This window comes from Prunus avium, chromosome 1 (assembly GCF_965620075.1).
Source record: "Prunus avium chromosome 1, drPruAviu1.hap1.1, whole genome shotgun sequence".
NCBI classification, from domain to species: domain Eukaryota; kingdom Viridiplantae; phylum Streptophyta; class Magnoliopsida; order Rosales; family Rosaceae; genus Prunus; species Prunus avium.
Window position 1 is genome coordinate 51,521,503 of NC_142284.1, and position 23,282 is coordinate 51,544,784.

Consider the following 23,282-nt stretch of genomic DNA (forward strand, 5'->3'; position numbering starts at 1 on the left):
CTATACTATTTTTTAAAAATAAAAACCGTAGTATAGCTGCGCGGCGATACTCTTTAAGTATATTATATTTAGAAGGCGTATAGCCGCACGGTTATACTATTTGTTACAAAAAATATATATAAAATCATGGAAAATTCTTTTAATTACCAAAAAAATATTGTAAAAACTATTTTAGTATTCCAAAAAATTGATTTTAGCCTCCAAGCCCGAAATCCAAGTCTCAAACCAAAAACCCTAACTTCTAAACCTATTGCAAAACCGTTTTCAAGCCTCGAACCCTAACATAAGCCTACTCTAGGACCCTTATGACTCAATTAGGCTTAGATACTCACATAACTCGACCTAGCATTTTACGATAGTATCTTAGACTTATTTAATTACTTGAATTAGTAATTAGTTTTAATTATTATTTCTTTAGTGAATAATTAGTATTTAAATATTTTATTAAATTTCAGAAATTACTTAATAAATAGTATTTAATTCTTTTAAATTCTTTTATGGACTTGAAACACTATTTTTACTTTCCAAAAGTATTTTTAAAATAGTTTATATTATTTAAAAATCCTGTAAAATTAAATTAAGTACCCAAAAATATTGTAAAAACTATTTTAGTATTCCAAAAATTGATTTTAGCCTCCAAACCCGAAATCCAAGTCTTGGGTTTATCAAGTCGACAATTCGAATGCGGCAATGAAGCAGTTTCGCAGAGAATTTGGGCTTTCAGCTAATACTAATGCTCACTATGGGGATTTTTAGGGTTTTGAAATCCCTTTAGAAATTGAAAACAAGAAATTGTTTGTAGCTCACTTGCTGTTATTAAGCGAGGGAGATTTCATTAGGAAAACGATTAAAACGCCAAAACACTGCGCGTCGTTTTAGCGGTTTTATCAAGCAAGAAGGACTAAAACGCGGCGTTTAAACGTGACACCGTTTATAATCTTTTAGATCTCGTTTTTCTGTCAAGCTTTTGTTATTTCCTTTTACGAGTTTTTTGCTGTTTGGATCATTCGTTTTTTGTTGTGCTGATAGCTCACTGATAGATTCCTGAGAAAATATGGACTCGGGCATTGCGAGTTTCTGTAGCTGTTATTGCAACCGTTGATCGATTATTGGTCTGTTTGGTTGCCGAGAAAGCCTGAGAAAGGTAATGAAAACTAGCCTACATGCAAAACGACTAGTCGTTCATGTTTTGAATTGATTCAAAAGACTGAAGGGTTTGTATTATTTCATAAATCCAAATCTTCAACACCCTCGCTGAAAATAAAGTTGTTCACTTGATTGCTCTGCAGTTTTTATTACCCACCAAGTATTTGATGAAATGTGCAGGTGAAGAAACAAATCCACTAAAATGTGTACTTGTGATTGGTTAGGTTGAAGAAGTAAGAAAGCAGCGTGCCACATTCGTCCACAACCACAATGCGTCAAATGCGTACTCGTAGTCTTATGATCACACTCTACATCATCTGCATCGTTATCAGCTGCTCAAATTCAAGCCATGGGAACACGTTAGTATATCCAAATGAAACCCATTTTGCACATTTTTCTGCTTTGATGTTAATCTCTGGGCACATTGCCTTAAACCCAATTCACTACTCTGCACCCTTTTACAGGACAGACGGCAAAGTTTTGAATGTTGGTGAAGAGCTGTGGAAGGAAACTCTGCCACTAAAAATGGGTTCACGCCTTTACCAGCTTCAAGGACTGAAGCCTGATACGTGGTATGAAGTGAAGATATCGTATCCAGCTTCTGTATGTGTTTCTAAAACTTTCAATGGAGTTTCTTTATGTTGCTCAGCAATACCTTTATGGGTTCCTTAACTTGCATTTGTGTGTTCACAGATACCTGCTAGATTTTCCATACAACTCAAGAGAGGGGACTTGGAATCTGCACTGACTGGGAACAGAAGATTACTAAATACAGAAAAGCTGATTTTCAAGACTGAAAGTCTTGGCTCGAACGATCAGGTTCGATTTTTGCTGCTGAATCTTTGAATACTTAGTTTCATTAATTTGAATTTCATGAGATGCCCAGTGAGTTTTGGACTCTGCTGACTACTTAGGGTGGCATGTATGTGTTGGTGAGTGTGGAGCCAGAAGGAGTTGTTGCAATACCAAATGTGCAGGAGAGGGAACACATCATTTTCAATATAGGTAATGTAATATCAATCAAATTTGGCATGAGAAATTAAAATGTATTTTTTACTATAATTTTTGCTGTGTAATGCTAGGCACATTGCAATTTGTTTGTATAACAAAGCTTATCTCTTACATGTTGGTGGCAGTTTGTGATGAACTACTATTGGGAATTCCGTACAAAGCTTGGTGGGTTGTAGGTTTTGTGTTGGTGTGCTTGGTTTTGGCGTTCACCATCCCAGCATTTCTTCCACCCTTTCTGTTACGGCCAGTGGATCAAAATGCTTCTAAAGATTCTTGAATATCTGACTCATAAAAGTGGTTGGCTTCATCAAGTTTTGGTTATTTCAGTATGATCACGGCAGCTCCATTTTAGACCAATTGAGGCATTGGAGTATCTAAGATTTCAGTTTGGTCCCGCAGTACATTTTGAAGCAACTTCTGGGCATTGACCTGACCATTATTGGCTTGCAATTCGAATGGTGCGTTTTCTAGTTTCTCTTTTTGCTTGTTCTCTCAAAGAAGAGTAGATGAGATAAAGTCCTATTAGCATCAAAATTTTATGCTTTTTAATTTTCCTTTGCGAATTGGATCTTGCAACTGTAGACAGATGAGCACATTATTTCAAATTTGTTAATGTACTCAGGCAATGAAATCACTTGAGCAGATGTAGATATATGGATTAGCACATTCTTTCCTCTAAGTTTTCCATTTTACTTGTCTATTTTTGTTTGTCTTCCACATCAATCAATGAATGTAATGTGATTTGAGAATGGTGAATTGTTAGGGGATTTATAGCAGAACAAATATTAGCTTCACAAGCAAACAAAAACACCAACCACATTTGACAATTTGCACTCCTCCATAAACCAACTCACGCTCACCATTTCTATATATCAAGCATCACGAACTGCCCGTACGCATTAGCCCTTTGCTTCGCAGCCGCATAGTTAGATACATAGTTATATAACCAGGCGATCACCGTCATTGCTGCCATGCCACAACAGCCGGAGAAAACAAATCCGGCTGCTATGAGGAGCATGACTAATCCAGCCGGGACTAGAATTGGACTAAACAGCAACAGGACAGGGGTAGCCATGATCAGGGCAATCACCGTCCCGGTCAGAGTTAACCCGTACAAGAATAACAGCGTGGCACCAACTGTGGCTGCGGTCAAGAGCTTGACTGTTTGGTGTGAGGGTGGAGCTGACCGGCCGTAGAGGTTCTGGGTAATTTCTTTTGATTGATTCGCCATGTTTGATCAAGAAATCTCTGTGAGACCCTGTGGATGCTGTGGAAATTATGGGTTTATAAAACGTGATGTCGTGTGGTACGTGGCGGGTTGCATGGGATTGAGTTTTGTGAACTGGAAACATGTCAAAAGAAGTGAATTTTTTGCGTGGCAATTTGTGAGCAACAAGGAGACCACCATGTGTTGATGAGGTGGCTGTTCTGTTTTCCTCTGCAACTAGGTTGTCCAGAAAGCCTAATATCAATGAAAACGACTTGTTTAAATTTAGTTTATCCGGCAAATGGAATAACTGCTTTGGAGCAATTGCTCCCAGGTAAGCTTATGGATTGTCCAGAAAGCCTAATATCAATGAAAACGACTTGTGGTTATTGTTTAAATTTAGTTTATCCGGCAAATGGAATAATTGCTTTGGAGCAATTGCTCCAGGTAAGCTTATGGGCTAGCATTCGTATAATGTTTCTAGCATAGAGTCCTAGCATGTGGTGTTTATAAGACTAATGAGGATTTGGAGCAATTGCTCCGGGTAATGTTGCATCCGTGTAGTGTTTATAAGATTAATGAGGATTTGGAGCAATTGCTCTCCAAACAAATTTTGAATTTGAGTCCTAGTATCCTTGTAATGTTTTTGAGTTTAGTATCCTTGTAATGTTTTTTAGTATATACCCCTCTTTAAATTCGAGTCCTAGTATGTTTGTAATGTTTTTGAGTTTAGTATCCTTTCTTCAAAATATTTTTTGTAAAAGCGTCACATAGGTTTCATTAGGGCTTCAAAACTTATTAAAATTTGACTCGAATTCAGAGAGAGGTATATACTAAAAAACATTACAAGGATACTCAAATAGGGGTATATACTAAAAAACATTAATGTAGATACATATAAATCACCATGTTAATAGGTCAAGTGAAGTTACTGTCCAGAACCCTGAGCAAATTGAAATCCTTTAAAACAAAGTCGAGTTTTGAATAACTTGTAATGTTTTTTTAGTATATACTCCTATTTGTTTTTTAGTTTAGTATCCTTGTAATGTTTTTGAGTTTAGTATCCTTGTAATGTTTTTTAGGGGTGTTTAGTATTCTTGTAATGTTTTTTAGTATATTTGAGTTTAGTATCCTTGTAATGTTTTTTAGGGGTGTTTAGTATTCTTGTAATGTTTTTTAGTATATACCCCTCTCAATAAGAAATGTCCTTAAATTTTAAAAAAATTGAGTATCCAAACAACACAACTTACCCAATTTGCACATTCTAGTCTGCTTTTGCTTTGATGTAAGTATAGATCCTCAGAAACATGGTCTTGCGCCGAAGTTACTGTTTTATTATAAATCTAGTTTTCGGCTGATCAAAATGCTTGAAACGCTTCTTAATATTTTCACTCAAATTTAGTATATGATCATCAGTGTTTTAGAAGTACAGATACAGTTCATTAAGAGCAACTTCTCTGGGAATTGACCATCAACTTGCAAATGAACCAAAGACATGCGTACATAGCAGGGCTATGACAAGCAGAAATCAAAGGAGTTTTTATTTTCATCAACAAAAAGCTAAAACACCAAACCAACAGGATAGTTTATTTTCTCGATACATAAACCAACCCTGAAATTCAAAAAGGGCAGAAGTACTGCCCATACAGGTAAGCTCTTTTCTTTGTAGCCACGTAGCTAGATATGTACTTGTACATCAATGTCAACGTTGTTACTGCCGCTACGCCGCACCCGCCAGAGAAAACAAGGCCGGCTGCTGTCAGGAACACGACTATCCCAGCCGGGACTAGGATTGGACTAAACACCACCAGTACTGGGGTGGCCATGATCAGGGCCATCACTGTCCCGGTTAACGTTAACCCGGACAGGACTAAAAGGGTTGTCCCAGCTGCGCCTGCTGTCAAGAACTTGCCAGTCAGGCGTAGGGAGGATGGTGGGGCTGCTGGCTGGTCGTGGTCCTGGAGCTTCAGGGTGACGTGTCTTGATTGATCAGCCATAGTGATCAGTGATACAAAGAGTCAGTGCTGCAGGAGGCGGTGATATATAGATGTGATCATGTGATGACGGAGATGTGGCGTGGCACGTGGTGGGTTGCATGAGTTTTGCGTTTAAAAATGGGAAACATGCATATGTGCTAAGTGGCACTAGAATGAATGCTTTACGTGGCAGTTCTTGTTTCTGGCACTTTCTGAATCTGAACTTCAAAAATCAATCGTTTTTGATGAGGTGGTTGCTCCTGTTGATGGATTTACCGCGAGCTTCTGTAGCTCTCACTGCAACTGCTGTCAATTACTTGCTTCTGTTACCTCTGTTCTGTACGGCATTAGTTGCTCAAAGAGCACGAGAAGTGTAAATACAATAAAATATAATATATCAAGGTTAAAAGTCACTTTTAGTCTATGTAGCTTGTTGGTCTTTCTCCTTTTAGTCTCTCTAGTTTTAATTTTGCCAATTTAGTATTTGATTCTTGAATCCATCCAAAATTCTGTCCGAAATATCATTTGTCAAGAAATTGGACGGAAATTTAAATGTGTCCTTAAATTGCAATACAATTAAACTACACATGAGTTAAATTGCCAAAATTAAAACCATAGGGACAAAATTTACATAGAACAAAAATTGACTTTTTGCCATGTATCAAATAGCACCAAAGTCTTTTGCAATAAAATCTCTCACACTATACAGATAAAACCCTAAGATACGACTTTTGTGATAGAATTTTATAAGTTAAGTTGGAACCTCACACCAAGTGATTTAGGAGGGTGTATTCAATTAAGATTTTAAAAAAGTTCAATAAAGTTATAAAATTTATAAAGTTTAATATATTCCAAATAGAGTTTGACTAAATTATATATGATGTACAACAACAAAGGAAAAATAACATAACAAAATAAAATTGCACACCATACGATTGCAAGAAGGGAAGAGAAGAGACTTTTTACCTCCGCTTGACAAGCACACATGAGGGTACAACAATAAAAACACACACGATATATGAATTGCAAGAAGATCATATATATATGAAAACATACATAGAAAAAGAAGAGAATATATTTTTTTTACCTCAGACAAGCACACACATTCAAAGATTATGGAAAACATAGAGCACGTTCAAAGTTTCTAGGATTGACATAAAATTTGTCATGACCTTTGGTATTTATACTTACCACTTTAAATTCTAATAAAATCAAACAACTCATTAATTCTTTCAAAATAAATAACTTTTTGAATACACCTAGATTTCAATATATTTTTTGAAAGTCAATATAAATATGAATTGAATACACCCAAACTTTTACAAATTCTTTTAAAATCTTAATTGAATAGACATAAACTTTTAAAGTCTTTTAAAAGCTTAATTGGATACGTAATTATACATCAATGTTAACGTTGTTACAACCACCACGCCGCAACCGCCGAAGAAAACAAGACCGGTTGCTGTCAGGAATACATCTATCGACGTATTCCTGTTGAGTGTAATTATAGTGTGGTACAAGAGTATGACTACGTGATATAATTTATTCATGTATTATAATATAAATAGATATTTATTGATGTTATATGGTGGAGAAATCTAAATTATATTAATTAAGTGGACAAATTATACAGCATGGCCGTATTTCAGTATCGTTGTGTGAACTGAATCCAGGGCCAGCTGGCAATGACTGGGGATGTTGTCGCGGCTGTGACTTTGATGTCTCGATGATATTAGCGCTGCTCATATTAAACATCCCCGAGGACGCTCCTCATCCAAATAAAGAAACCAGGTAAAATCACCTGCGCTTACTACCGTCGATCTCGTGGGCCCCACGAGACTCAAAAATTGGTAAATCTACCCGGCAACAGACATATACCCCCTAAATTTTGAAAATATTTAGACAAGGCCAGAGCGGGAGGGAGCACGTGGCGACAACTCAGAATTCGACCGTTGCGAAGTGCTTATTCAAGCCCCATCTTTAGCCTTCGCTTTCCTTCAATCTTACGCCCCTCTCTCTCTTTTTCTCTCTCTATCTCTCTCGCTTTCTCTCTCTTCTCTCTCTCATGGCGATCGCTGCGGAGAACCAAGCCCAAGAGAAGGTCAGATTGAAAGAAAAACCTTTCAAGTTTCAATTTTTTTGTAGCCGTTGGGATCTTGAGTCCCCAAATTCAAATGCTAGGGTTTTAATTTATTTTCGGTTCTTTTGTTTTTCTCTGAAGATGAGATGTTTAATAGTTTTTCTTGATGATGAAGATAATGGTTTCTTTGGGTATATGTGAATTTTGAGATCGCATTATCAAAATTCGAATTCGAGCCTCTGACTGTAGGGTTTTCTGATTGGAAATTTAGGGCTCGAGGTGTAGGTTAATTAGCTTCAATAGGGTTTAAAGTGCTAATTGGTGAATGTTTATATATTTAGGTTCTATGAGGATTTTTAAATATGGGTTTTCTTTCATCAGGCTTCTTCGGAGGTTTCAGCGACGGAGACAAGAAGATGGACGCTCAATGACTTCGACATTGGAAAGCCTCTTGGCCGAGGAAAGTTTGGTCACGTCTATTTGGCAAGAGAGAAACGGGTATGTTCTTCTTTTTCTTCTCCTTTATGGCCATGCATTTTGTAAATTTTGGCTTTCTTTAGCCGCTATTTCAATTATTTTTGGTACTAGCATTCGTGGGGTTTTCTTGTGGGGTTTGTGTAGTCAAGGAATTAATATTCTATAGCTGTCGACTTGGGTTTCATTCTTGATCTGCGAAGATTGAAATGAAGAAGAAAATAAAATTTTGAAAAACATGTTTTATGGACCACAAATAGAACTGCCAGTTTTTGTGGCTTAATTATACTTATGTAGTCCGGAGTGCCGATATTCTATTAACTTTAAAAAAAAATGGAAAGAAGATGAAGAGTGAATGTGTGTGAGACAGAATGAGAAATTTTGGTTTATAATATGCATTCTTATCAAATGAAGTGGAATTTAAATGGTGTCTCTTTGTTTGCCTACTTTCAATTGTGCACCTAACTTGATTTTTTATTCCTGGAACAGAGCAATCACATTGTGGCACTTAAAGTCCTCTTTAAGAGCCAGCTGCAACAGTCTCAGGTTGAACATCAGCTTCGTCGGGAAGTTGAAATACAAAGTCATCTTCGACATCCCAATATCTTACGCCTTTATGGGTACTTCTACGATCAGGTATATTGCTCATAGCCTCATAAGCTGCTAATATTTCAACATCTTAAACTTGTCTTACTCAGTGGAAACACAGGTGTTTTACCATTCATTTTGAAATTTATTTATTGCAGAAACGAGTTTATTTGATTTTAGAATATGCTGCCAAAGGTGAACTATACAAGGAACTTCAGAAGTGTAAATACTTCAGTGAAAGACGTTCTGCCACTGTAAGTTGTTTTTATGTAGTGTCTCCTAATTCAGTTTCTTTTGCGCTTATACCATTTACCATGTCACCTATAGTAACAAGAATGACTACTCTTTTGGGACAAAAACCAATTTAGGTAATTTATTTTTGAGAACTTTGACTAAAAATTCTAATGTGTGTACTTATCTTGCATGGCCAGTATGTTGCATCGTTGGCACGGGCCCTTATATACTGCCATGGAAAGCACGTAATTCACAGAGATATCAAGCCAGAGAACCTTCTAATTGGTGCACAGGTTTGGATTGCCATCCTTGCTATTATATCTTTTATTTTTTAAGGATACATATTTGGTTTTTATCAAATCAATGTGGATCTCCTTTGACAGGGTGAACTCAAGATAGCAGATTTTGGGTGGTCAGTGCATACATTCAACCGCAGGCGGACCATGTGTGGTACTCTTGATTACCTCCCTCCTGAGATGGGTATGTTAACAACCCTAAATATTCTCCTGCTTTCGTAACAGTGTCTATCCAAACTGATCATCTTCACATGTATTTCATACCGCTGTGTTCAAGAGAAATTTTACAAAAAAACCATTTATAGCATTCTTCTGCAAAAACACAACTACTACTATATCTTACTACTACTATTGACATTGTGAAACAGTGGAGAGCGTAGAGCATGATGCTAGTGTGGATATCTGGAGCCTTGGTGTCCTGTGCTATGAATTTCTCTATGGAGTCCCGCCTTTTGAGGCCAAGGAGCATTCAGATACATATAGAAGGTAAAGTGTGACCTGCAAAATGATTAAAGTTCACAAAATAGATTCTATTATCACGTAACTTGTATGTGTGATGAGGAATTCTACATGGAATGAAGTACTTTTTATTAAAACAATAATCTTATGATATGAGTTTTCTCTGAATGAAAAAAGATTCATGGGAGGTATGGAATTCTAGACATGGCTAATATGGCTCTGCTATTTGTCTTCACAGGATTGTTCAAGTGGATCTAAAGTTTCCTCCAAAACCAATTGTCTCTTCTCATGCAAAGGACCTTATTAGTCAGGTTTTTGTCCTCATGCTTTTGCACCTCAGTTCTAGTATTTGCTATTTCATTGTTGCTTCAAAACAAAGGGTTATTAGTAATGTCCGAATTTTTTTGTTTTTTAAATGCAGATGCTTGTGAAGGACTCTTCTCAACGCCTGCCATTGCACAAGCTTCTAGAACATCCATGGATTGTTCAGAACGCGGAGCCCTCTGGCGTATATAGGATATAATTTGCCAAGCCAGATATAATGAAGGAGATAATGGCAGTAGAATTTAATTTTCTATGAACATCTGAACAATTTATCTAGCCGGCCTCAGCCAACTTTGTGATGTAATACTTCCTTGTATGAATCTATTCATAAAAAAAATGTTTGTTAATAAAAATTCTTTGTTCTTCGTGCTAAGCAGTGACTCGTATTAGTTTCCCCATGTTTGCATCTGGTAAACTTTCAAATTCCCATTCATGCATGACCTCAGTTCCTACATGTAAGAAAATTTTCCTTCCATTTTCTGCCAGGGCACATTTATGGAAATGGTAGCGATTTTGACACCTCCAGAGTAAAAAGACAAAACGGTCATCCACACACCTTACCGCTCTTCATATTAAGAAAAACACAAACTCCTCTGCACACTATTGCCAGATTACTCCTCTTTCAATCCAAGAAACCTACTACACTCTCATCTTCTCTTCACAAATCCTAAATTGGGATTGTGAGAGTAATATGGGTGGATAGGGAGGGAGTGGATATTACAAATTCCCCTGACTTTGCGTTCCTTCCTCACCTCTCTATCCCTCTCTTTCTTTTATTAACAGATTTCTTCCCCGCCCACAGCCCAACACTTCTGCTTGCTGTTTTTATTTATCTCCTAAATTGACATAATGCCCTCAATAATATAAACGTAGTGTTTACTGCAATTCTTTTGGTCATTTCAACTCACAGAGAGGATTACGTCAGGGCTGTCCATTATCCCCTTATCTTTTCTTGTTTTGTGCTGAAGGCTTTTCTGGTTTACTTCGTTTTGCTGAGAGGAATGGAAGTTTAATTGGGGTCTGTGCTGGTCGTTATGGCCCTCCAATTACGCATTTATTATTTGCAGATGACAGTTTATTATTTTTAGAGCAAACTTCAGATGTATGCCCCATATTGAAGAATATCTTTCAAGTGTTTGAAGAAGTAACAGGTCAGGTAATTAATTTTCAGAAGTCAGCTTTGTCTTTTAGTCCTAATACTTCTATGGAATTTCAACAACTAGTGACTGATTCTTTATTCATTCCGGTGGTGGTTTGCCATGAGTTTTATTTGGGTTTGCCTACTTTGGCTGGTAGGGGAAGAAAAGAATTATTTCGATCTGTTAAAGATCGTGTTTGGCATCGTCTCAATGGGTGGAAAGAAAAACTTCTTTCACAAGCTGGTAAAGAAGTTCTTATTAAATCTGTAATCCAAGCTATTCCTTCTTATCCTATGGGGGGTGTTTCAATTACCCAAAAGCCTATGTAAAGAACTCTCTGCTATGTGTGCGAGATTTTGGTGGGGAAAAACTCATAATCGTCATGGGATTCATTGGCTCAAATGGTCTTCCTTATGTAAAACCAAAAAAGTTGGTGGCTTGGGTTTCAGAGATTTTGAACAATTTAATCAGGCTTTGGTGGCTAAACAAGGTTGGAGGCTTCTCACCAATGCAAATTCTTTTGTGGGGCAGGTGTATCGTGGAAGGTAATTTCCTAATGGAGATTTTTTGACTGCTCCATTAGGGAATTCTCCTTCACTTATTTGGAGATCCTTAATTTGGGGTCGGGAATTACTGACTGCTGGTCTTCGTTGGAGAGTAGGTGATGGTTCATCAATTAAAATTAATCGAGATCCTTGGCTGCCTCTGCCGTCCTCTTTTCGGCCTTCTTCACCTCCATTTTTTGGGGATGATGCTACTGTTGATTCAGCTGGTTGTTGGAATTTAGAGTTACTTTCTGCAATTTTTTGGGAAGAAGAAGTTACTGCTATTTTGTCCATTTCTATGGTACCAAACTCTTCAGATAGGCTAATTTGGCATTATGCTGTGAATGGGAAATATAGTGTCAAAAGTGGTTATTGGTTATCTCAAAGTTTAATTTCGAGACAGCAGGGAGATGTAAGTGGGTCAGATATTTCTGTGGATATGTTATGGTCATCTATCTGGTCCTTGCGAGTTCCAAATAAATTGAAGGTGTTCTTATGGAGAGCGGTACATGACATTATTCCATGTAAGGTGAACCTTTTTAAGCGTCAAATTGTTCTAGATTCACTTTGTTTTAGATGCTCTCAACAGCCTGAAACTGTTATACATGCTCTTTGTTTTTGTCGATTGTCAAGAGAGGTTTGGCAGCATTCGCCTATTCATGATTTGACTATTCCCCTACAGGTTGGTACTTTTAAGGAGTTATACCGATATATTATCTCAGTTTTGACTAATGACGAGTTAGTCTTCTTTGTTTTTTTGAGTTGGGGATTATGGAGCTCTCGTAATGATTTTTACATTTTGGCCGAAGTACTTCACATCTCTGTCTTTTGGCTCGCACTCGAAAGCTTGTTTTGGAATATCAACGGGCTATTATTTTATTACCATCTCGTGTTCCAGCAAATAATCTTACTCGACATTGGTCTCCACCTACTGGTAATTTTGTGAAGATAAATGTTGATGGTGCTGTCAATTTGCTGTTTGGATTTAGGGGTTTGGGAGTTGTGATACGGGATAATATGGGTGATTTAATGATGGCTGGCTATAAAGGTCTTCACGGCATGTTTTCTCCTAAAGCTACTGAACTTTATGCAGCAATTTTGGGATTACAGATTGCACGTCAACTGGGACATCTTTCTGTCATTTTGGAAATGGATGCAAAGGAGATTATTATGAATCTTCAATCTTTTGAGGACAGCTGGTCGGTAGAGGGTGTTTTAGTCGATGAAGTCAAGAGCCTTTTTAATCATTTTACTCATATTTCCTGTCAATTTGCTCCTCGGAAATGTAATCAGGTTGCTCATCTATTGGCTAAGCAGGCACTTCTGACTCAGGATTTCAAAGTGTGGTTAGAGGATGGTCCCTTATGGATTTATGATGTTTTGGCTAGTGACAAATTATTTTCTGCTGGATGTGATGTAGTGGTACTCTTTTTCCTTGACCGGATTTTCCCCCATTTGGGGGTTTTTAAAGGCAAGGTTTTAATGAGGCCACATTTGTTACATTACTAAGGTCCAGTTTTCATTTGTACTATGACATTGTTGATTCAATGAAGTTATCTCACTTTGATAAAATAAAAAATAAAAAATATAGAATAAGAAAATATACATCAAAATACCATGTGCCAAATCCATTTTCCAGAGAGGAACAAAATTCTTGATGAAGAACGACTACATTTGTAAGTTATTACTTGTAAAATATTTATCACACTATGTTACATTGAAAATTATAGAACCTGTTCTACAAAAAAAAAAAAAAAAAAAAAAAAGAAAAAAAAAGAAAAAGTGCAAAAGAATAATGATGCAATAATGCTTGCAAAATGCTGGTATGAAATTGCAAGATGGACTTGAAGATCTTAGGATTCGAGCGTGGGGTGTGGGGTGTAAGGTTGATGAGTTTTTTTTCTCTGTTGGTTTGTATTTAGGGGTAATTTGGGAAGATAGTGGGATTTTCTTAGAAATTGTGAAAATTTGAATTTAAAGTTGGGGTGAACAAAACAAGTGCGGAGTTTAAATAGAAAAACTCTTAATTTTTGACACTCCACTTTCCATTTGAGTGTGTAAGAATAAGAATACTCAGTTTAGAGTAAAATAACATGGAGTAACATGGGAGTGTTAAAATCCCTACCCTTTTGGAAATCGAAGCATAGCAAAGAAAAGTCGAATGAAATATCAACAGAACGCAGTTCTCATGTATGCAAATCTGTGGAAGCAGAAACAGTCGGCATACGACATCGTTTTCATAGAACTTGTTCAATTGAGAAAGAATCTTTCGATACAAGAAAACAATCATGCTCTAAAGATACTAGAAGTCAAAATTTGAGTTTCCCTCATCCACAATCTGGGGATGGTATATCAATAACATCTGACCACTGATCATAACTTACGGTGCTAAAGAAGCGAGAGCCTCGTGTATTTTCACGTCATGCTAGGAATATCTTTAGTTGCAAACTTGCTATGTTTACAATTTTCCCCTTCTAGCAGTTGAGTTGGAGGCTCTTCCCCTTCTTGGACTTCAATGACGTCTTTGGGGTTCAAGAAGCTCGGCTGGTTAGTTGAAGAAAGAAGTCGTGCCCACATCCTGTCGGTAATCACAACCTTGTTTTGCTTCTCAGTGATATGCTGTATATAAAAAAATCAAACAAATTAATTACTGGTCGGTCTTAATTCCAAATTGTCGGAGCATCATTTAAATTTAAGATATCTAGCATGAAATTAGAGAAGATGCAGTTGATGGATAGCTATGTAAATAACTTGTAAAATAAAGGATAACTATGTAAGGGATGTAAAACGTACATTAAAAGGAATATAAGAATGTCTTCCATTGACAGGCCCACATATGAAGCCTGTGTACCCCGCCATTGCTCCATGAACAGCACTTTGAGCAAGGAGCGTGCAGTAGACATTATCAGCTGCATTGCTCGGAATAGCACGGATCATGTATGTAGGATCTGGCAAACAATTTAATCGGTTAGATGCTAATGCTTCTTGTTTTGGTGAATTTTTTAATGAGGAAAAGAAACCATTAAAGGAGGAAAATCTGGGGCCACTGACCTATATACTTGAGATTGATGGAAATCTTTTGTTGTCTCCCAAAATGATTCTGAAACATAAGCAAACAATGGTTAACCAAACAAAAGAAATTTAAACAGATATAACTTCTCAGTTGCCAGTCGTAGATGAGATTTTTTATTGGAAATTGAGAAACAGAGTTCGATTTCCTCTGCTTTTAAATTATAATACAATTTCCAATTCTTATTCCGCCCACGTGAAGAGTGAAAGGGAACTTTTATGACAGTAAATTCTTACATGGACACGAAAAGCTTCATGTGATGTGAAGAAAAAAAAAAACAGAGAGAGAAGGTTGCAAGCGATACCTTTATCCTCTGAGAAATCCATAGGCCAACATCTTTAAGTAGTTTGTTTCCTGAAGCATCCTGCTGGTTCATGGATTGCAAGCTCTCTGACAGAAGATCCTGTCCCGCACCCTCAGCTATCACAATAACCATATGCCCATTTTCTTTGAGTCGTTTTTCTACGTACTCAAAAAGTCCACCTCTTCCTTCAAGATAGAAGGGGGACTCCGGAATCAAACAGCAGTCCACATCTCGGCTGGCAAGTGTAGCATACATAGCTATGAAACCTGCATCAAGAAATCCAGTCTAAGTCAAAAGCTGTACAAGGCTGGTATCAAACATAACTAGTACAAAAATTAACTGTTGTAATTTATGTTCCAAAAAATGTATTTTTGTGGCATTGAAACAAGAAAATGGAGACACAAAATGAGAATCTTTACCGCTGTAGCGTCCCATTAGCTTCACAACACCAATACCATTCTCAATACTTTCAGCTTCAACATGAGCTGCATTAATGGCACGTTGAGCCTCCTCAACCGCAGTATCAAAGCCAAAGGATCTGTCTATAACCGGAATGTCATTGTCTATGGTTTTAGGAATTCCTGCAACAGAAACTTTGAGGCCGCGCCGTCTAATTTCCTGCACAGTGAGAAGTAAACTGTTTTAAGAATGAAACTGTAACATATAATTCATCAAGACAAGTCAGATACAGTTAGGCATGGAGTTATTCTTTAGTAGGGTCCAAAAAAACTAGAAAGTAGCCACGATCCTTTAGCATTGGCCTCAGTTATAACTTTAAGGTGGCCTCCATAATAAACTGTAAGGTCTACATCTAGCAATGCATATATATATTATATAACAAATCCCACCTTTATGCTAAGGCATCAAACTTTCATCAGTTAGTGTAGAGTATTTTTACCTCATAGATGACAGCTGCTCCTTTTTGAGTTCCATCACCTCCAATTATGTAAACCTGTTTCACAAAAAGCAAGCCATGAGAGTCCCGTCTGTGTGCCTTTGCTGTGAGATATTATGTTAGAATTTACAATATATAGCTAACATCATACAGAAAAATAGTTAAGAAAAACTAATCCTTACCTGATTAATTCCACGATCCTGAATGCTGTCAACAATCTTTGAGGTATCATGTCCTCCTCGTGATGTACCAAGGATAGTACCACCACGTTTGTGGATGTCATTGACAACTTTGGGTGTTAAGTCAATGGTATTTCGGGCATAGAAACCCTTGTATCCTCCCTAATATATGTCAATATAGAATTTGTTAGCGAGACATATTGAACCTCAAGAAATGTCAACATAACCCACTCATATCTATTTCACAGAAGTAATATCAGACCATTTCCTTTCTCTACATCACAAAACATATTGAACCCCAAGCATATGTCAGTATAACCACTCACATCTATCCCAAGAACTTTGTTGACGCCATACATGTGATTAAGTCCACACACAATTTCCCTGATCACCGTGTTGAGTCCAGGGCACAAACCACCACATGTTACAATACAAGCATGAACTTCATCCGAGTCGAAATACACCTGAACCAACGCACATGAATGCATGTCACTACCACATACAATGCACATTTCTTAGTACCATAACTTCAGCAGCATTCAGACAGCTTAAATTCCATACCTTTTGGCGTGGTCCTGCTCGCCGAAAATGCGTCCCTCTTGGACTATCCGTGTGGACAACAATCTGAAAAAAAGAGTGGAACCACCACATTGTAAGCTCACATATACAACCAGGGCCAAAAAACAAAAGGTGCTAAATTTACAGATAATTCATCAAAATTGCAGCATTTAACAATAATGAGATCTACCCTCTATTGAAAAGAAAATACTTTTAAATAAAAATCAAATTTTAAAAAAGCCAAGTACCTTTTGAGCAACGGTATCGTCCACATTAACAAAATACTGCCTAAAAAAAGTAAGATCATAAATAGTCATTGTATTGCATTGAGAGATTAAACAAAGCAAAAGCAGAGACCATTCTTCTCGAGAATTAGTACGTACTTTACAACTGAATAAGCCGGATTGAATTGCAACGGATTGGGATAAGTCTGCAACACAACCAAACACACCCTCAAAATCGATTAAATTCAGAAAAATATCATATTAACAGTGCAAATGCAGAAAGAAAAAAAACTTTACAGGAAGATCGGACAAGTAGTCGCAGAGATGAGGCACGTCTTCGAGCACATAACCAAAATCGCCTTTCACGACCTTCATCTGCAAGTTTCCAGTAGGCCCCATTGCTTTTGCGGATTTCTGATCACTCATAGCAAAACCAGAAGAATAATCTGCGATTGAAAGCAATTGAAGCAGAAACGAAATCGGAGTGTACGGTTCTCGGACAGGGGACGAGGGGCTGCTAGTAAATTGGATAAGGTGCAGGGGTATTTATACTCCGCAATGATTGGGCCCGCGAGGGCCTGGAACGCGTAGTAAAATAGTAAAAAAAGTTGAGGACACGTGATATGGGGAAAGCGACGTCGTTGGGTGTTTTGAGTTTTTATGTCTGGTCCACATCAGCCGCACAGTTTGAAAGAATACAGTTCTGGTAAGTGAAAACAGGTGGCGGGATTTAGCGGCGGTAGAATAAAGGAAGCCTCTCGTCAAAGGCGACGTGTTTTTGGTATTTTCTTTTGTTTTTGGGCCGGAGGTTTTGTGAGGCGCATACGAGGTTTTGCGCGAAAACAGGTGGCCTGTTTTGATTACTGGTAATTGTCGGTTTTGGCCCCTGGTTTTTAATTACTCCATAAAAATATGGGCCTTCGCATGGGTTTCCTAGCTAGAACATCATGTGAATTTGTCAACAGGGAAGAGTGCGTTGACAACACAAATTAATTTCTTCGTGAAATTACTTTCGTTGAGACCAAAAAGTTTTAAGGTAACGAAATTTTAAAACTTGTCGATATAGATAGCGACCAGTGGTGATGGTAGTGGCAGTGAGCTGAAGGATATGGTTTTTTTTTTCCTCTTTTGTCTTCAATTCTGAAAAATGTTCTAAATTCGAATTAAAACTTGAGATACAAGATTTCAACCCAACTCACTCAACTCAAGTGTTTTAGAAAATAATTTTGTTTTTTTGTTTTGTTTTGTGTGGATTCTATGCAAATGTTGCGGGCTTTCTCTAAAGACCCAAATTCATTACTTCAAAGTTTATATTAGTTTAGCCCACTGACCTAAGTGGACCAATAGATCTAAGGATGCGTAGCTCTTCTTCCCTAAGAAAAGGCATGGACCCATTGACAGATTTGGTAAGGAAAAGAAAGTAATAAATATATAAAAACGGACAACTCACCGCACGCCACGTGTATCCTACTGCGACAATTCTTAATAAAGTATGAGGCAGGCACCGAGATATTATTTCAAGCAATTATCTCTCCATCCATCTTCGCACCTTCCATTTTCGTTTCACCTCTAGAACCTTCCCCTCTCTCCCCAAAAAGCACTCACCGCCAGAGCAGAAGATCAGCCAAGGCAAGCAAGAAGAAGAAGAAGAAATCAGAAGCAACGAAACGATGTCGTGGCAGCAGTACGTCGATGACCACTTGATGTGCGATATTGACGGCAACCGCCTCACCGCCGCGGCAATCCTCGGCCAAGACGGCAGCGTTTGGTCTCAGAGCGCCACCTTTCCTGCGGTTCGCTCTCTTTCCTTCATGTCTGTGTTGTGGTTTGAGTTCTAGATTTACTTCGTCCTCTGGATCTGATCGATTTCTGAAAGTAGCTTTGTTCAGTGACTGTTTGGTCAATCTGTGTGTGTGATCTGATCAACGCCATGCATATGCTTTTTATTGGGAAAAAAAATAGATGAACTTAATAGAACTATTTTTGTGGTTATTGATCTAAGTATTGGAGTAATCGGTTGTTGATTTGAATCAGATACTTGATTTTTCACTGTATTATGTTGCGATTAGAATGTAAATTAAAATTTTTGGAACAAATTGATTGGTTTAATTATGGATGCGTTTGTTCTTGTATATGCTGTGCACTATTTTTTGAGCTGAATTTATTCCTGTTTGGTCGGTGATATAGTTTAAGCCTGAAGAGATAGCTGCCATTCTGAAAGATTTCGACCAACCCGGAACGCTTGCCCCAACTGGGTTATTCCTTGGTGGGACAAAATATATGGTGATCCAAGGTGAAGCCGGTGCTGTCATTCGAGGAAAGAAGGTGAGCTTTAGCATCTTATACATGTAATGCATTTAGCTTAATTCAGAAATGATGTATCTTACAGAAGTGCTTTGTTTAATGGCTGTCATCTTGCTTGGTCATGATCATTTTAGATATTACATGCCGTTGTGTCAAAATATGGTGGGAAATGGGAAAGGATATAATGCTGCTTCTTCTGATGTTTGATTGTTTTATATAATTCTATGTATTTCTGTTGACTTAATGTGTAAATTATATTAGGGCTCTGGTGGCATTACTGTTAAGAAGACCAATCAGGCCCTCATCATTGGTATATATGATGAGCCTTTGACTCCAGGGCAGTGCAACATGATTGTTGAAAGGCTTGGCGATTACCTTATCGAGCAGGGTCTGTAATTGCTCCGGTAAGTTGATTATTTTTTCCAATTTCACTCCCTAATTTGCAGTTTACTTTTATGGGCAAACTGGATTTAACATTTTTTTTCTCTCTCTTTTTGTGTGTAGTGACTATTTTATTTGAAGTTGTGGTGAACTTGGTTTGAAAACAAAGTTGTTGCTTGCTGCTCGGGATGTGATGGGTATATGTATGAACCATTTATCTTTGCATTCTGGGACCTCTGGATATGGATTGCCTTTGTGAATGATAGTGGTTTAATTTTACGATTATTTTCGCATAAGTTATTTTCTTCCTTTTGCCTGGAAAAGCGTATGTAATTGGAGTTGTCATCTCTGGAATGCCATGAATGAAACGGGTTATGTACTAAGTAGTTTTGTTCTATCAGAACACGAGTTGGGTGAAAGACATTAAACATTTTTGCTTGCCTTCCCTTTCATTGAGAAAGCTTCTGGATTTCCACAATTTAACTGAAATAACGAGAGGAATTTGGAGAAGTGCCAAACAATTTGGCCTACAAATTTGTGTATGTCAGCCATAATTTGGTTTCCGGAGGTTAAAAAGGCAATTTTCTTGGCCGTCGGAATCGAATTTTTATAAAAATCTGTTTTAAATTAAAAATGTTAATCAACGTTTCTTCTCATACATGTTATACTATGCATCCATTGTGAGGCTTAGGCAAGTGTGTTTTATAAACTTAGTACTGCTACAGAAATAAGCTCGGTATATTCACAACGATCCGAATTAAGAAGTTGTTTTAGGCAATTGTACTTCATAAACTTGTCATTGGCTTCATGATTGGAGAACCATAAACATAAAAATACTTCGCCATCCAGCTTTTAGTGCCCCTACTCTCTATCTCTCTTCTCGCATGATTTAAAATGGTGTAAATTATATAAGAACAAAATCTCATACTTGGTCATCCAAATAGATTGAACAAACATCTGTTGCTGCATCCCTTACTCTACAGAATTTGTCCTTGCTACAATAGTTCCTACTTAGTACTTGTTACCAGTGGTCATTGCAAGAACACTTCCCATCTTTGAAATGATGGAAGCGACTGCGGTCTCACACGATAATCTCTCGCTCAACGATTTTGGAGATTATTTTCGTTGCATCATGGCAGTCATTGCAAACCCTCAAATTCTTCACAATTCGGATGGTGGTTCCTGGACTAGTACTGATAAGGCCAAATGCAATGGCCATCTTCTCACTATGAACAGGCCCGGCCCTGGGCCAGGGCAGGAAGTGCGACCGCCCTGGGCCTGACTCAAGGGGGCCCCAAAATTAATATTTTTTTGTCATTGTCAGGTCATATTTAACGGTTATATAAATAAAATAAAAGACCTATTGACATAAAGTAATGCCAGCGGTGTTGGTTAAGCTTGGTTTTTAATTCAAGTCCTTCCCAAGTTCGAATCCCAGCATTGTGTTTCCTTCCTTATGCTTTTTTGAGGGTCTTCAAGTATGCAGGTTCTTTTTAGTAGTTCAATGCTTCTTTTTCTTTTTAGTACTCCAATGCTTTTATATACATCTCTCATTTTATAATATTATGTAGAGATATATAAAAAACCACATAGATGCATCTCTCATTTTCTTTTTTGTCTTCGATCCTTTCTTATATAGAGATATATATAAAATAAATGATACTATGTAGATCTCATTTTATAATATTCTACTTTCACATAGATTTTTCTTGTGTGGTATATATATATAAGGTCTATTTTTGGCGTTGCCCGGGCCTTGAAAATCTCATGACCGGCCCTGACTATGAACCGACAGAGTATCCTCTTTCTCTTCTTCATCAATATTATGGAGGACCAGATCGGTCTTCGGTTTGTACCCAGCTAGCTTCATTTTCCTCCTTAGTTCTCTAATCATCCAGTATATCTTGTCCAGCTGAGGATGGGACAGGTCTCCCATGAAGAACTCATGGACTATGTTATCCACCTCTATCCAACTACAGCCCGGTGGTTTCGTTACGCCTTTGTCTCGCATCCTCAGCCTACAGTTTGCTGCATCATCCAGCCTACCCATTGAAGTATATACATTGGCAAGATAGACATAGCTTCCAGAATGATCGGAATCTAGCTCGAGAATGTGCTGCACAACACGTTCGCCTCTCTCAGTGTCTTTACAAATCCGACAACCACCAAGCAATGCACCCCAGACTATAACATTGGGCTTCACAGGCACGGAGTTGATCAAATCTTCTGCTTCAACAAGGCGGACGGCGCGGCTGAGAAGATCAACCACACAACCATAATGCTCAACCTTGGGGAAGATCCCATATCTTTTGTCCATCATATCGAAATACTCAAGCCCCCTGTCGACCAAGCCAACATGAGTGCACGCTGTCAATAAGCCCATGAAAGTAATGTCATTTGGCTTCACCTCATGCTCAATCATTTTGTTGAAACACCCGAAAGCTTCATCGGCATGGCCGTTCATGGCCAACCCAGTAACGATAATGCTCCAAGATATCACATCCCTCTGATCCATCATTCCAAAAACCAGCTTAGCCTCAGCTATGCAGCCACACTTGGCATACATATCTGCCAATGCATTCCCTAAAAACAAACCCAACTCCATCCCATGCTGTCTTATAAACCTATTAATCCACTTCCCCAAGTCAAGTGCGCCATGATGAGCGCAAGCAGACAACACACTAACAAGCGTGACATCATTTGGCGCCAATCCATACTGTTGCATTTGCCTAAACAAACCAACGGCCTCAGCATACTTCTCATTCTGCGCATACCCGGCAATCATCGCATTCCATGAAACCACATTCCTCTCTGGCATCTCATCGAAAAGACGGTGAGCTTCCCCCAACTCACCGAACTTCGCATACGCAGTGATCATAGTCAACCAAGAAAACAAAGTCTTCTCTGCCATCCCATCAAACACCCACCTGGCCTTATCAACCTGCCCGCTCAAGCAATACCCCGAAACCAAAGTGTTCCATGAAACAACATCCCTCACACCCATTTCATCAAACAGCTTTTGGGCAATCCCGAAATTACCCACCTTGAAATACAATCAGTAAGCGAATTTCTGACAGATAAATTACCCTCACACACGTATTTAGCAACAAAGCAGTGAACCTTCTCTCCCTCCGTCACTTGGGCAAGGCCAGCGCAGGCCTTGAGCACAGAAGTGAACGTGTACTCATCTGGGGCCGGAGCATTTGGCGAACCCAGTTGCCAATTGAAGTAATCTATGGTGTGCTGCCAGTCATTGTTTTGAGCAAAGGCTTTGAGGAGGGCATTGTAGACGAAGATGTTTGGGGCTGTGAGGAAGTGGTTGAATACGAGCGCCACGTGGCGTATGTTGGCGTGGTCGGCGCAGACGCCGATGAGCTTGACGGCGATGATGTTTGGGTCGATGGAGGGTACTGGGTTGATGGTCGCTTGGGCTTGGATTTGGTAGAGGTGGCGCATGGAAAGCTGGGCAGCGCATCTTAGGAGGAGGTGAGTGAGCTTGGGGTGGTTGTGCGGGTAAAGAAGAGCCAGGATGGGTTCGGCTGAGTCGCTGACTCGGTTACTCTGCGCAATGTTTTACAGAGAAGACGACCTCGGAGAGACGAGTTCAAATGTCACAGAACTAAACCAGCACGGGGAGCCCCTGGGCCTAAAGCTCAAGTCTCGTATTTTTATGATATATTTTTACTCAAATGGAAAAGAAAGAGTCATTTTATAGTGAGTGTTTTATATATGACCGTTTTATATCTTAATCGTTTGATAAAGCTGACCAATTTGATTCAACGAGATAGAGTTTCATCTCAGGGTCATATATAACATCCTCACTATAGAATTCTTGAGGAAAGAAAACACAACACAAGTGCCTTATAATATTGAGAGTCCAACTCGGAA

General features: G+C 38.3%; 7 protein-coding genes and 1 pseudogene across 8 annotated transcripts; 4 read left to right on the top strand and 4 right to left on the bottom strand.

Annotated features, from left to right (window-relative positions):
• Positions 1-767: 767 nt before the first annotated feature.
• Positions 768-2,836, top strand: LOC110761152 (uncharacterized). Of its 2 annotated transcripts, none has more exons than XM_021963554.2 (6): positions 768-1,144; positions 1,327-1,505; positions 1,611-1,749; positions 1,840-1,965; positions 2,061-2,151; positions 2,283-2,836. In XM_021963554.2, the coding sequence occupies exons 2-6, from the start codon at positions 1,417-1,419 to the stop codon at positions 2,432-2,434; spliced, it is 597 nt and encodes a 198-aa protein (XP_021819246.1). In that variant the 5' UTR covers positions 768-1,144; positions 1,327-1,416; the 3' UTR covers positions 2,435-2,836. The 2 variants fall into 2 exon arrangements, with proteins under 2 accessions (XP_021819246.1, XP_021819245.1); XM_021963553.2 differs by having other exon boundaries at positions 775-1,144; positions 1,371-1,505.
• Positions 2,837-3,022: 186 nt separating this feature from the next.
• Positions 3,023-3,388, bottom strand: LOC110761207 (oleosin Ara h 15.0101-like). The gene has a single exon (XM_021963632.1). It carries the CDS (start codon positions 3,386-3,388, stop codon positions 3,023-3,025), a length of 366 nt encoding a protein of 121 aa, XP_021819324.1.
• Positions 3,389-4,983: 1,595 nt separating this feature from the next.
• LOC110761209 (oleosin Ara h 15.0101-like) lies at positions 4,984-5,361 on the bottom strand. The gene has a single exon (XM_021963633.1). It carries the CDS (start codon positions 5,359-5,361, stop codon positions 4,984-4,986), a length of 378 nt encoding a protein of 125 aa, XP_021819325.1.
• Positions 5,362-7,282: 1,921 nt separating this feature from the next.
• Positions 7,283-10,168, top strand: AUR1 (ataurora1). Its single transcript, XM_021963556.2, has 9 exons — positions 7,283-7,441; positions 7,802-7,918; positions 8,384-8,530; positions 8,641-8,736; positions 8,914-9,009; positions 9,100-9,196; positions 9,381-9,498; positions 9,710-9,782; positions 9,893-10,168. The coding sequence occupies exons 1-9, from the start codon at positions 7,406-7,408 to the stop codon at positions 9,992-9,994; spliced, it is 882 nt and encodes a 293-aa protein (XP_021819248.1). The 5' UTR covers positions 7,283-7,405; the 3' UTR covers positions 9,995-10,168.
• A 1,148-nt stretch (positions 10,169-11,316) lies between these two features.
• On the top strand, positions 11,317-13,407 carry LOC148297987 (uncharacterized). The gene is made up of 5 exons (XM_088249293.1): positions 11,317-11,479; positions 11,596-11,984; positions 12,069-12,161; positions 12,428-12,901; positions 13,402-13,407. The coding sequence occupies exons 1-5, from the start codon at positions 11,317-11,319 to the stop codon at positions 13,405-13,407; spliced, it is 1,125 nt and encodes a 374-aa protein (XP_088105419.1).
• A 277-nt stretch (positions 13,408-13,684) lies between these two features.
• Positions 13,685-17,238, bottom strand: PFK6 (phosphofructokinase 6). Its single transcript, XM_021963734.2, has 12 exons — positions 17,007-17,238; positions 16,869-16,915; positions 16,734-16,773; positions 16,489-16,551; positions 16,254-16,391; positions 15,931-16,089; positions 15,752-15,805; positions 15,273-15,471; positions 14,854-15,119; positions 14,531-14,579; positions 14,273-14,427; positions 13,685-14,098 (listed from the first exon to the last, which is right to left on the bottom strand). The coding sequence occupies exons 1-12, from the start codon at positions 17,133-17,135 to the stop codon at positions 13,895-13,897; spliced, it is 1,503 nt and encodes a 500-aa protein (XP_021819426.1). The 5' UTR covers positions 17,136-17,238; the 3' UTR covers positions 13,685-13,894.
• A 1,018-nt stretch (positions 17,239-18,256) lies between these two features.
• LOC110761240 (profilin) lies at positions 18,257-19,816 on the top strand. Its single transcript, NM_001426266.1, is given in 4 exon segments — positions 18,257-18,502; positions 18,897-19,034; positions 19,275-19,417; positions 19,518-19,816. Coding segments are annotated over 3 exon segments (396 nt in total). The 5' UTR covers positions 18,257-18,379; the 3' UTR covers positions 19,410-19,417; positions 19,518-19,816.
• Positions 19,817-20,330: 514 nt separating this feature from the next.
• LOC110761171 (pentatricopeptide repeat-containing protein At3g62890-like) lies at positions 20,331-23,002 on the bottom strand (annotated as a pseudogene).
• Between the last annotated feature and the right edge of the window lie 280 nt (positions 23,003-23,282).

Excerpts from the sequence above, each read along its gene's own strand:
- LOC110761152 (XM_021963554.2), top strand. The coding sequence starts at position 1,417 with ATGCGTCAAATGCGTACTCGTAGTCTTATGATCACACTCTACATCATC. Across the intron at positions 1,750-1,839 it reads AGATATCGTATCCAGCTTCT|ATACCTGCTAGATTTTCCAT; the intron begins GTATGTGTTTCT and ends GTGTGTTCACAG. Across the intron at positions 1,966-2,060 it reads GTCTTGGCTCGAACGATCAG|GGTGGCATGTATGTGTTGGT; the intron begins GTTCGATTTTTG and ends CTGACTACTTAG.
- LOC110761207 (XM_021963632.1), bottom strand. The coding sequence starts at position 3,388 with ATGGCGAATCAATCAAAAGAAATTACCCAGAACCTCTACGGCCGGTCA.
- LOC110761209 (XM_021963633.1), bottom strand. The coding sequence starts at position 5,361 with ATGGCTGATCAATCAAGACACGTCACCCTGAAGCTCCAGGACCACGAC.
- AUR1 (XM_021963556.2), top strand. The coding sequence starts at position 7,406 with ATGGCGATCGCTGCGGAGAACCAAGCCCAAGAGAAG. Across the intron at positions 9,197-9,380 it reads TTACCTCCCTCCTGAGATGG|TGGAGAGCGTAGAGCATGAT; the intron begins GTATGTTAACAA and ends ATTGTGAAACAG. Across the intron at positions 9,499-9,709 it reads CATTCAGATACATATAGAAG|GATTGTTCAAGTGGATCTAA; the intron begins GTAAAGTGTGAC and ends TTGTCTTCACAG.
- LOC148297987 (XM_088249293.1), top strand. The coding sequence starts at position 11,317 with ATGGGATTCATTGGCTCAAATGGTCTTCCTTATGTAAAACCAAAAAAG. Across the intron at positions 11,480-11,595 it reads GGGCAGGTGTATCGTGGAAG|GTGATGGTTCATCAATTAAA; the intron begins GTAATTTCCTAA and ends GTTGGAGAGTAG. Across the intron at positions 12,162-12,427 it reads ATTTGACTATTCCCCTACAG|ATAAATGTTGATGGTGCTGT; the intron begins GTTGGTACTTTT and ends AATTTTGTGAAG.
- PFK6 (XM_021963734.2), bottom strand. The coding sequence starts at position 17,135 with ATGAGTGATCAGAAATCCGCAAAAGCAATGGGGCCTACTGGAAACTTG. Across the intron at positions 16,090-16,253 it reads ACAAAGTTCTTGGGATAGAT|GGAGGATACAAGGGTTTCTA; the intron begins GTGAGTGGTTAT and ends GACATATATTAG. Across the intron at positions 14,580-14,853 it reads GGATTTCTCAGAGGATAAAG|AATCATTTTGGGAGACAACA; the intron begins GTATCGCTTGCA and ends CTTATGTTTCAG.